Below are 13,128 nucleotides of genomic sequence, written 5' to 3'. Positions count from 1 at the left end.
TGTGTGTGTGGGTCCCACTCATAAAAAAAAAAAAAGACATCAGTGCAGAGTAGTGATTTGTTTCTCTAGAGATATGCAAATACAGAAACACACTCTGAGGAAGCTCTATATCTGTCAATTTCTCATAATTATTATGAACTCTATCATTACAACACACTTCCATTCTAAGCTAACAAAATATAACAAAAATTTGAACATTTCATTTTGACAACTTTATACTTATCAAAAGTTGCAGAAATAGTACAAAGAATTCTCAAATACCATTCATTTAGATTCCCCAAATTTCAACATTAACATTTACATTATTTGCTCTCCTTCTCCCTCCCTTCTTCTCACTCTCACTCTCACTTTCTTCCTCTCTTTGTCTAAGTCATAAAGGTTAACATCATCAGTAATGGACAAATTTATATTACTAGCTTTCTTATAGAATAGATTGAGAAAGATCTAACACAACTTCTAAACATTCTTACCAAAAATTCATAGCCTGATTCTAATCAAGAAGAATCACTAGACAAAGGCAAATTGAGGGATAGTCTACAAAATATCTGTACATGTCAAGTATCTGGATACTTTACATTTGCTAAATGATCTCAATAAAAGTTATATTTTAGTTCTCCCTTAAAAAATCTGTAATTTTTTGCTAAATTTGAGAAATTAGAAATTATATTTTTGATGCAAATAATTTTGCTAGTTGCTAATTTGTAAAGATGATTATTTGTAGAAATGGTAGCTTTTATCATATTTTTGTTGCTATTGTGTAAATCAAGGAATTTCATGTGTAGTTGTATCAGGCAGGGTTCCAGAAGGAAATGGAAGCCACACTCAGGGGGGTTAATTAAAGACATTACAATGACTGAACAACTTAGAGAGATGTGAGCGGAATTAAGAGGAAGAATGTAGGGAATAGCAATAGAAGGAGAAGCCCTTGCTACCCATAGACCAGAAGGGGGCAGGTGAGAGGGGAGTGTGAACCTAGTAAGAGTTTGGATCCTGAAAGCCAGGTGTGAGGGGGCTGGGCAAAGGGACAGAATACTAGCTCTCTTACCACTGGCTGAACCAAACAAAAGTTATAAATCAGGAAGCCTGGTGATGCAGTGTACAGCGTTAGCATCCGGGGCACAGAGCTGGGTACATCTGGGGAACAAACCAGGAACCACCAGCTCATGAACCAATGAGGAGAAACTTCGGGTTTTTTTTTAGTAAGGTGAGAGGAAATAAATGTATTTATAAAGAGGTAAATGAAACTATGTTGTGTATACTTTAATTTTTTTCCCTCAGTAAGAATCAAAACATACCATAACCCGTCCCTTAATAACAGAAAAAAATTACATAAATAAACACTTCTCAAATTTGTTAAATTCCCAATGGGGAAACTTAGAAGACTGTGGCAGTGGAAAGAAGAAAAGAAACCAAAAAATACAAAGGGAGGAATACAAAAATAAAAGAAAGAAAAGATAATGGAGGAAAAGCAATTGTGGAAGATGTATCCCCAAGAATTCCTATAACCAAAATTATAAATTGGTTCAAGACAGTTTTGATACACTTACACATATGGGTCTATAGCATCTAAATAAGAAAAGCTGAGCCCCCTCTCCCTCTTAGGAGCAGGTTCCTGCCTTTCCCTTCCTCCTTTTCTTACCCAAAGCTCTTACCGTGGCCTTTTTCTCCCCTAAGCTCCCAGGGCCCTTCTACCTCTGTCACTTATTTCCTGAGCCCACGCAGCTCGGCTGGCTGACTTCTACTACCTCCATAACTTTCAAAATAAGCTTCCTTTCTCTTATAATCTGAAGGGGGGAAAAGAAAAAGTAAGAAAAGTTGAAGTCTTATGTGCATTTGGGAATCCGACATCATCAAAGTGTCCTGTGAAAGAGACGAGGAAGCAGCATACTGTCCTTCTGTAGTGACCTGTGTCATAATCAGTTAACTAAATGTAATAATAAGCTGTCTAAATATCTCATTGGGTTACTGGGAGTCTTCAATTCATTACTGTTATATTTGTAAGCATTTCTAATATATTCAAGTCTTTAGCTTGCCAATGTGTATTATGTCACATACGGTTAATAATAGCAAATCCCACAAGGTCATGAATTATAGGTTAGGGGACAATCTTTATTGGCGAAACACGTAAGTCAGGAGTCAGCAACATAGTCGTGCACGGGACTTGAAGTTGCTGGACATGCAGTGGGCCTGTATTCCAGAGGTGGGACTCCATCCCTATGCTGTTGCTCTCTCTTCTTATGCCAACATTGTCAGTAAGGAAACAAACCACCTGAGGTTCAGGCTTCCTGGGTTAGAAGTCTGTTATTTCTATTTGTCCGGGAAAGCTAGCTGCCTGGCACCTGGGGAATCTGGAACACAGAGGAAAATACACACACACACACACACACACACACACACACACACACACACACACACCAGGACAATGAAGCTATAGGTCCCTCCCAGTCCAGACAACCTAAAAGGAACTGCAGGATCACTTTTTTTCAATTTTGTTCATTGAAAACATTTTCAAAGGTCAAAATTAATTTTTGTCAATCTCTAATTAGATTTTCTTCACATAATTTTGTGCAATTTTTATTCTGTGAAGTTTTTTTACTTTAAATACTTTTTACAATGTGCTATGCTCAATTTATATAACAGATGTCCACATAGAATCAAACATATCAATGCTTAGGAACAAATATGCTAAATTTCCTTAAAATTAATTTAAAGTTATATATGACAAGTGTTTTAATAAATACAGGTTTTGGATCATTTTATATATATATTTTTATACCAAACTTTTTAGTAACAATTTAAATAGTTTCCTCCTTCTATAAAATATTACTAGGCCATGTTTTTGCAACACCTCCCTAATTATCATGTAGAAAATTTGATCATCATTCACAAGGGACTTCAATCAAAATTAATCCTCCAGTTATTTGTAAGGGTGGGAGAGCTTATAAACTGCCATGCCCAATCAGAATGATAATACTCAGGTCTGATGATATGTAAAATATTGCTGACTATAGACAATAACACTATCCTATATAATAAAAACCCAGCGACAGCAATGATGGAACGACCAGAATGACCAGAGACCAGAACAACCATAGCCCCTCACCCCGGTTGGCTGCTCCCATCAAGCAGTTAAGGGTGATCAGGCTGGCAAACAAGCAGTAAAAGGCAATCATGGAGGCAGGGAGAGTGGTTAGGGGCTATCAGACAGTCAGGCAAGTTGTTAGGGGTCAGTGGTCCCGGATTGCGAGAGGGATGTCTGTTAGACATCCTTCTGGGGGTCCTGGATTTTGAGAGACTGCAGGCTGGGCTGAGGGACCATCCCACTCCTGTGCATGAATTTCATGCACCAAGCCTTTAGTATTATATAATTGAAATTCACTAAGAGAGTAGAACTTAAATGTTTCCACACACACACACAAAAGGGTAAATATGTGAGGTATGAAAATGTTAAAACTAGGTAACAGGATTTCTTTCACAATATATACCTATATCAAATCACCATGAGCTGCACACTTTAAATAACTTCCAATTTTGTTTGCCAACTATATCTCAATAAAGCTGAAAATAAGTAAAGGAATGAATGTAAAAATGTTGTAATCATATAAAAAACAATATTCAAGTGCTTTCTATATATTCTTAATTTGAAATTGGGTTGTATTGATTGCATACAATCTTTGCTTTTTTATGCTTCTGTTGAATATTATTACACATAATTCTCCCATGAAAGGCATAGATGCTTAAAAATACCATTTTTTTTTTGTTAGAGGCACAGAGACTTGGAAATCCTCATCATTCCCAAACAGCTGACTCTAGAAATGGCAACTCACCAGGGTGACTCGGTTATTCATGTACTTGTTTGCACTTCAAAGGGGAAGAGAAAGCCTGTTTGTTTTCTGATACTCGAGAAAATTTTGCATGAGGCTAGATTTGGAGGAATAATCCAAGCAGAACAGCTCATATACAAGCTGAGGCCACCAGTCACTCTTGGGAGGTTGTTGATGAGTGGCCCAGATTTTGCAATTTAACCAAAAGGGTAGATTGTTCATTAAACAGAAGCTTCATCAAACATTGCTGTGATATGCTTTACATGAGAAAAGCTATAGTCTTCACTTAACATTCACAAGCTGCTTATGTATTAATTAGTCCATCTGCCACAGCAAATGTACTCACCCTTCTTTTGTATTGATTGCTGAAAAGTGCCTACTTTTCTTCTATCCACTTATCCCTATCAATAAAATGAAAAGTAGTATTTTTTTTTAGAAATAAGACTCTTCTTTCATATCTGTTAAGAGTATATTTTTCAGCTTACCTGAATTGATGAGTGCAAGAAGCTGTAGCTTCATTTTTCTGGGGTGTGTGGTTGTAGATTCCCTTGAGGTCAGGATTCCCCAGGTGCCTGGCAGCTAGCTTTCCCAGACAAATGGAAAATGGTTTTCCATGACCAAATATTTTTTTAATTCATCAATTGTTTATTTGTTAGTTTATCTGAATGTCTTATAACTGTTTCAAGACTGACATGACTAAGACGACCCCTTTTTATTTTCATATTTCTTATTGAAATATAGTTGGTATGCAATATTATATTAGTTTCAGGCGTACAATATAGTATGTACTTTACAATGTACCTTACAATGGGATCATAGCTCTGTCTTTCCCCTTGTTTTTAATCTCAATTGTACTTTCTTAGGAGAAGAACCACATGCCTCTGTTTATTCTAGAATTCCTGCCATTGGTGTCTTCCTTCCCTCATTTATGCTATTGTCAATTTTCATTACCTCTATATGTATAAACATGACTGGTTTCTTACTTAACTAAGTCAGGTGGTTCAATCACCATCTCAGAGTCTAGTCATTCCACTTTGGGACCCTTATCAAATATCCATCACCTGAGTCTTTTCAGTTTTGCTCTTGTTGCGTGGTAGCAGGAGAACCAAATCAGTTTTGGCCACAGTCATCCAAATTCCAAATGTTATAGTGATAGAGGGAATTATCTCATATACTCCTCATGTTTATTATGACTCTCCATCCTCTCACCCATTCCATTTAACAACGACTTTAGAAGAAGTGTCATTCTCTAGACCATGTTCAAATAAAATTTCCAGCCCAGAGAGTGCATTTTAGCAATTGAGCATTGGCCCAGGAACGAGGAGGTCACCAGTTCCATTCCCGGTCAGGGCACCTGCCCAGGTTGTGGGCTCAATTCCCAGGGCATGTGTAGGAGGCAGTTAATCAATGAGGCTTCTCTCTCATTGATATTTCTTTCTCTCTCTAAAAATCAATAAAATATATTTTAAAAATTCCCAACCTTCTTGAAACCTCTATGCACATAAACTTCAAACTCGAACCCTATAATACATGGGTATTTATTTTTTAATCTTCAAATAGCCTTTCATCTCCTCTCACCAGTTTTGCTCCCAACCCTCTTCATCAGCTTTTCCTCCTGAAGTCAACTTCCATGGACTCTTTTAGCAAAAGAGCTCCCCTCCTTTCACTGGGCACCTTGACAAGTTTGGGCCTACACCCTGAACTACCTGAACTAAATGGCACACCTGTAATAGAGGGCTTTTCTATCGCCAGTCTCATTTCACAAAATGCATAAAAATTATATGTGGCCAATACAGAACCATAATTAAGACTGAGACGAAGAGAATAAAGCGGAAGAAAAAAGAGAGGGAGGAAGCAAAGGAAGGAAGGAGCCAGAGGATATGATGGAAAAGAAATATATGGCACCATGAAATATCAAATACCTTGTTGGTTTAGGGCACATGTGTCAAACACAAGGCCCGCGGGCCAAATCCAGCCCTCCAGGCCTTGCAATGTGGCCCGCACCGCGCTGTCATCACTGCACTCCGCTGTCAGTTTATGACATTGTCAGTTTATGACTGTTCAGTAAACCATTCGGCCCGTGATTTAGGCTGGATTTTAGATTTTGGCCCCTTTTCTGATTGAGTTCGACACCCCTAGTTTAGGATCTCACCATTTTGGAAAAAAACGAACTTTTGCTATTAACTTATTTGTTAACTTGCTATAAAATTTTTCTATAACATTAAAATTTTAGATATTCTCTCAATGTCATTCTTCTCCCTAGCTTTAACTAATGATAACTGAGCAAAGCCACTGCCAGAAAACTCCAATTAAGCTATTCTTTTTTCTGTTGTGAAAGGCATAATTTATAAAATGGTGACCTTTTGGTAGGCTAACAGTATGTTGATGAACTTGAAGTGAAGTAAAAGAAAAAAAAGAGTGTTTTGTATTATCAGTGCTTACATTTTCTAAGGAATCACATGAGGCAGTAGAGCTTTTAAAGGTCATAGACTTCTTTACTTTGAGAGTTATTAAACAGCTTATGAAAATAGAGGTCAGCTACATAATAACTGGAAGAAAAGAGCATTCCCCAATGAAAAAGTAAGATACTAGTGATTACATTGACTATCCCTTTTCAAGATTATATTTGATTGTCTCTAACCTTCCTCCCCCAAATTGTATATAAATGCCATGATTGTAAATGAATGAATGTACAGGTCTTAAGATCAATAGCTATTGATCTTGCAGGATGGACGCTAATATGGTCAGCATATACTAACCATTACAATAAGAGCTAATGATCTCACAGCCTAAATAACTCTTCAGTAATTTTTATGTTTCTGCAGAAATTTTATACATTTCTGGATTTTGCAAAAATGACCCTAAGTAGCTACTAGGAACATAAAATAAATAATCATTATCAGTAAGAAACTCACCTTTTAGAAATTATTTTTGCTTAGATCACTAAAACAAATAAGAAATAAGAGAATACCAAGACTAGGTTAACATGTAGGCAAGGTACCTGGCCACCTTAAAGAAGAAATGGATCCTGACCAGTTTGGCTCAGTGGATAGAGCGTCAGCCTGCAGACTCAAGGGTCCCAGGTTCGATTCCAGTCAAGGGCATGTACCTTGGTTGCAGGAACATCCTCAGTTAAGGGTGTGCAGGAGGCAGCTAATGGATGTTTCTCTCTCATCTCTATTCCTCTCCCTTCCTCTCTATAAAAAATCAATAAAATATATTTTTTAAAAAGAAGAAGAAATGGAACAAGAGTATTTTGTCTGTTCACTACTTAATGGCACACAATGTATGCAATAGTAGGATTTCATCTATGGACTGGAAGAAACCCTGGCCACAAGTTATTTCTGCCTTTACCCTAACATATTGCTTGAAGTTATTTTTAAAAGAGCACTGTCTTCCATTCTGCTACTGTTGGCAAAGCTTATAAGAGAAGGTAACCTATTGGCATAGTTTTAGTAGGTTTTAAACAGTTGATAAAGTGACCAAGAGTTCTCTTTAGAGAGGGAAGGGTATGATACTTTGCTAGCTCAGATATTCACTAAATAGAAGAGACACAAGGAAGTGGGAAGCCTATGTACCAAAAGGCAATTCTTCCGAGCTGACAGAACATTCTTAGCTGCCCCTGGATCAGTTTCTATACCCTGGAATTTATAAATACTGATCCTAATATAAAACATGGAGGATGACAACACTAAACATGAGAGGCTAGCTTTTAGGTCCTGCTTTTTCACCTGGAAGTTCTCTTATCTGCTGACAACATGTCATCAGGGAAGTCAGTGGTAGCCTCAGCCCAGAGTGCCTGTCATCGACAATAGCTCAAGGAATAGATGAGTGTGTTCTGGGCATCCTTTGTCTACATACTCGTGTATACCTAGAGTCATCAAGACATGATGTGCCATCAAGGCTGTGCCAATAAAAACTTGGTGATTATTTTCTTTTCTTTTTTTCTTTTCTTTTTTTCATATATTTTATTGATTTTTTTTACAGAGAGGAAGAGGGGGGGATAGAGAGCTAGAAACATCGATGAGAGAGAAACATCGACCAGCTGCCTCCTGCACATCCCCCACCGGGGATGTGCCCACAACCAATGTACATGCCCTTAACCGGAAGCAAACCTGGGACCTTTCAGTCTGCAGACTGATGCTCTATCCACTGAGCCAAACCAGTTTCGGCTGGTGATTATTTTAAAATGTAGTCCATGGAGAAAAGAATCAGAGAGGGACTGTGCAGATTGGTGAGTTTGTACACGCTAGTTGGCACCCACTCAGATCTTCATCTGAAATGTCTTACTAGTGATCCAAGAATTGTACTGGGACATATTTTGCTGGTGAGGAAACTCAATTGCTCCATTTTTGATGGCACATTAATTCTTTCAGGGCCCATTGAATAAATTAGCTCCTCTAGGTCATTAAGCCTATCTCTACAGGACATGACAATTTCTACCTGGCATTGTATCTTTTACCCCAAAATCTCCCACACTTGCTCTGAGCACACACATATTCTTTGTCTACTCAGGGAAAGAGAATGTGCTCATTCAAATGTCATAATTGCTCTACAATTGCAACCCAGTGATTCACTTTGCTTCCTTTCAGGGATCTTTAAGGATTTCCTGGTGCATGGCTGTCAACAGAGCCTCACTGTCTGAGTTGTCTAGAAATGGTATAATTTCAGGGGTTGTAAATACAGTATTGTGTTCCCAAGTGTCTTTTCCTATATGCAAAAGCCAGCATTACATTATTTGGGGTAGGAGTTGGGAAGCTACTTCAGGATTCCATAGTCCTTTATTAAAACAGAACTCCCATTAAGAGACTGTGTTATCAGGACCCATTTCAGGGAAATAAATTGACAACTATTTGAGAGTGGCCTATACTGACCCTCAAGAGGGTGTTCAGAAAAGCGTGTGGTGTTTGGGGTGCCACAGAAGCTGGAACATCGTGGCCCTCAATAAGCAGGCAAGACAGAGTCTTACAAAAAATAATATTTCTCTCCTAAATACCAACTATTAGCCCTACCGAGAAGCAGTTTTGGAGGCAATGGCAAATGTCACCTCTTTCTCTGCTGTGTTTAGGGCTACCTTGGAATATCATAAATTAATATACATTAAAACAGATAAGGATACCTCCAAAGAGACACAGTATTCTCACTCAGAGGTGTTTCAGAGCAGTGTTCCTTTCATAAGCATCTCATAAGTAATCTGGGATCGTTTTAAAAATGTCAATTTTGATCCAGGAGGTCTGGGTAATGCCAGCTTCTTGGCATTTCTAATAATCCCTTAAGTGATACTATTTCTGTTGGTCCACAGAACACGCTTTGACTAGAAAGGATTTATGATAAAATGCACATGATCTTGGGTAAAGCATGGTCTTGGATAAAAAGATGATGAATATGAAAGAAATCTGACAGTATCCTAAAAAAAATAAATTTTAGGCCTGGAAGACTTTGAGTAAATGTTGAAAATCTCACCAAGAGGCCTGGCCAGTGTCATACAGTTGGTTTGGCATTTTCCTGTATACTGAAGGGTTGCTGGTTCAATTCCCAGTTATGGCACAAGGCTGGGTTGTGGGCTCAATCCCTGGTAGAGGATATGCAGGAGGCAGCCAATTGATGTTCAACTCTCATGTCAATGTCTCTCTCTCTCCCTCTCTCTCCCTCTCTCTCTCTCTCTCTCTCTCTCTCTCTCTCCTTCTTTCTTCCTTTCTCTATTAACAAAATCAATAAAATGCCTTTTTAAAAATCCCACCAAAAGATTGCTAAATCATAAGAAAGTATATACTGAGCATTCTTACCTATCTGAAGGTGTTAGTGAACATTTTCTGATGGCATACTTCCTGAAGACACCGGAAGTAATTGTTTTCCTTATCTCCTCCCGTTTCTCCAGTTGGTGAAGCATTCAATAAAAGTGTCAGCCTCATTAAATATTCCTTTACAAAATGCATAGCAGAGCTGGCTCAAACATCTCCTCCCTGCCTTTTATTAATCTGTCACAGCAGCCTCTGTTCTCTCCTCTGAGGTGAGCAATGTCGCTTTATCTTCACAGGTCAATGGGAAGGATCTCTCCAAGGCCACCCATGAAGAGGCAGTGGAAGCTTTCCGAAATGCCAAGGAACCCATTGTGGTCCAGGTGCTAAGGCGCACGCCTCTCAGTAAGCCAATCTATGGAGCGGCTCCCGAAGTGCAGCTCATGAACGCCAGCACTCAGACGGACATTACCTTTGAGCACATCATGGCCCTGGCTAAGCTCAGGCCACCTACCCCTCCGGTGCCAGACATCTGTCCCTTCCTGCTCTCAGACAGGTATTTTGCTGTCACTTCTCCCAAAGCCCTGCTTCTTTTCATTCATCATTGAGAGGACGTGTTGGCAAGAGTCAGTCAGGCTAGCCAGTTGACAATTATTGAGACAGGTGCTCAGTGCTGTTTTGGAAAATGTCTCCACTGTGTCTACATCCAATTAGTTGTCAGCTGTCCCTGCTAGCTACTTCCCCTGGCCCACGCTGTTGCGTCTCCTCAGGAATCAGACTGGTGGAGGTACAGTGAAAAATCCGGGCTCTGATTAGTTCATCTTTGTAATTCCAGTCATCAAACACCTTGTGCTCCTCATGAGCAATGGTCAGGGAAATAGCTTTTCTCACCAAAGCTGCCAAGAACCTTATTAGGACTGACACAGAAGTGTCATGTTGGCACTGTGTCTTCCACTGTGGGTCACCTCTTGTTCTCGTTTTTGCTTTTCTCTTATTTAAAGGAGAAGCTAAGAAATTAATTTAATTGAAGTGTAATTCTCCAAAGAAAGCAATTACTCAATATATTGAGATGTAAACAAAAGGTTTTGGCTGTCAGAGAAAAAGTATCGAACTACGAAATAAAGAACTATTGAAGGAATCTTTCTTCCCAATTTTTACCTAATGTAAAGGCAGAGGTATTTTATTCAAGCAATCCTACTTGTATAGTCTTGGAAGTATGTTCTGCCCCATACACTTTGTCCTATGACCGTTTAAGCAAATAGCCAAACGTTATTAAGATTTTGGTTTATAAGAGCAATAGTCTCTTTAGACTGCATTTTCATTGCCTACGGGTCCTTTCTCCACTTGGTAAAACACAGATCTAGTCAGGCCACCTCCCCACCCTTTAGTGGCTTTGGTGAGTCTGTTTCAGTGGGTCACGTGTGTGCATTAGAATCACCAGGGAGCATGGAAAAGAAATACCAATTTATTGCCCAAGTCCCACCTCAGGCCAGTTAATAAGAAGTTTGTAGAATGAGGCCCAAGCATTGGATTCCTTCAAGAACCATCCAAGGGCATTGTGATGGGAAGCTGTATTTTGGAAACTACTCTTTGAAACCTCCAATTCCAGGAGAGTAGAGGCTCTATTTGTCTTGCTTAGGAATTTATTAATTCACCCATTACTTATTAAATAGCCACTTATGTCAATCAGTAGGACTTGGTGCTGGCCATGAAACTGGGAACAAAAATAAAGTCACTGTCTCCTGGAGCTCACAGTCTAGAGGGTAAGATAAACAACACCCAAGCACACCAATATTTAATACTCATTAGCATAGCCTGATATTAGAATAGCCATTCAATCAATACTTTCTTGAATGAATAATAATAGCTTACATTTATCAGCTTTCTTAACATATTTTAGGTAATGTTCCAAGTGTTTTACCTTGATTAACTCATTTAGTCCTCACAAACCTTTGGAAGGTGTGTATTATATTATTGCCATATCCATGTCACAGATGTTGAGTTGGCCAAGGTCACAAAGAAATGACAGGGCCAGGCTTCTGAGCCAAAGAGGTCTGATGGCTTCTTTAACCAGTGCTGCTCTTCCTAAGTCACAGACACAGACCTTATCTTAGAGGCAACTCTTCTAGCAAACTTCCCGGGGCTGACGTAGGTCCATCCCCATCATGTGCTCTCAAGGCTTCTGTATTTCCCCCTTAATTATCACACCACTAAAATTCCCACTTTGCTGCTTTACCCAGTTCATAAGGCAAGAATTGGATGTTGCGCACCAACCTATTCCCAGCAGTTGGCATAGGGCCTGGCATCTGGTAGACATGCAGTAAATGCTTATTGAATGAAAAAGGTGTTCCTCCTGGCAGGGCGCCCTTCTTACTAACTAAAGGACAAAGGACAACACATCCGATGCCCCAGATAACAAGTTTGACTTTTTACCAGCCCAAATAGGCTTCGTAGAGCCAGTCCAGATTAAACAAGGAGGCTTTACCTGTTAGACCCACAGGCAATGTGCTTTTATTATTTGGGCCCACATTCTTTAACACTGTATGGAGCTGACAATAGTGAGAAGAATCTGGTGGAATTTTTACATTGTGTGAAGATACTAAGATGGTCCTGTCTCTCTTGTCAACTAATGATGAGAGAATTAATTTATACTACTAATTCCAATATTTCAAGAACGCCCACACTGCCAAGACTTAGAGGTCTCTCTTGCAGTGAACCTGATTTATTGCGAGTAGACTTGTTCATTGACTTTTAGAAATAGAGATGATCGCCCTAGTCAGTGTTGCTCAGTGGATAGAGCATCAGCTGCGGACTGAAGGGTCCTGGGTTCGGTTCCCTTCAAGGGCACATGCCTGGGTTGCAGGCTCAATTTCCCAGTAGTGGGTATACAGGAGGCAACTGATCAGTGATTCTCTCTCATCATTGATCTTTCTATCTCTCTCTCCCTTCCTCTCTGAAATCAATAAAAATATGTTTTTTTTAAAAAAGATTTACAAATAGAGATGACCTCATGCCTTTGCTGTTGAACTTTGCTTAGCCTTTATATGGTGTAATATATATTCTCTATCATAGCATATAACTGGAAAGCACTTCTATCAATTCTTTAAAACTACTTAAAAGTTAAGGGATATATAAAAGTCATGGACAGTGTCTTGGATCCCCCTCATTTCCTTTACTTAATCAGCTCTGTCCGTCTCCAGGAATTTTCCACAGGGATTATGGAACCCTATGGCTTATATGTGCCCTATATACAAGGCTTTCTAATGAGGTATCATCGTGAATGTCATGAATATTTGTATACATGCCCTTTTTCGAAGAGAAGAAAATGTGGGTTATGAGAGAGAATGAGGAAGGCGGTCTTAAGGAATAGTGTTATGAAAAATGTATGCTTTGAAAACAGAAGTCAAAAAACAGTTTTGGGCTCTATATTATGAAATAGCATTTTGTTACAAAAGTACTCCTTTTGGGGTACACTGCTATCGCAAATGCCGCACACCCATGTATGGGGCGAGTCCCATTTGGTGGAATGGTAGCAGGGCCAGAGAGTGGTAATAAAGCCCCATGGC

At 39.2% G+C, this 13,128-nt stretch overlaps 1 protein-coding gene across 1 annotated transcript in view; it reads left to right on the top strand.

Moving 5' to 3' along the window:
* PDZRN4 (PDZ domain containing ring finger 4) overlaps positions 1–13,128 on the top strand; it is a gene marked incomplete at its 5' end in the record, with an annotated part of 339,478 nt that overhangs the window by 262,999 nt on the left and 63,351 nt on the right. Inside the window, 1 exon segment of the mRNA XM_084876634.1 lies at positions 9,862–10,118. Coding sequence (XP_084732760.1) covers positions 9,862–10,118 — 257 coding nt within the window.

This window comes from Pipistrellus hanaki (assembly GCF_964339955.1).
Source record: "Pipistrellus hanaki genome assembly, chromosome: 3".
Lineage (NCBI taxonomy): Eukaryota > Metazoa > Chordata > Mammalia > Chiroptera > Vespertilionidae > Pipistrellus > Pipistrellus hanaki.
Note: the sequence above shows the minus strand (reverse complement) of the source record. Positions and strands in the feature narration are given on the sequence as shown.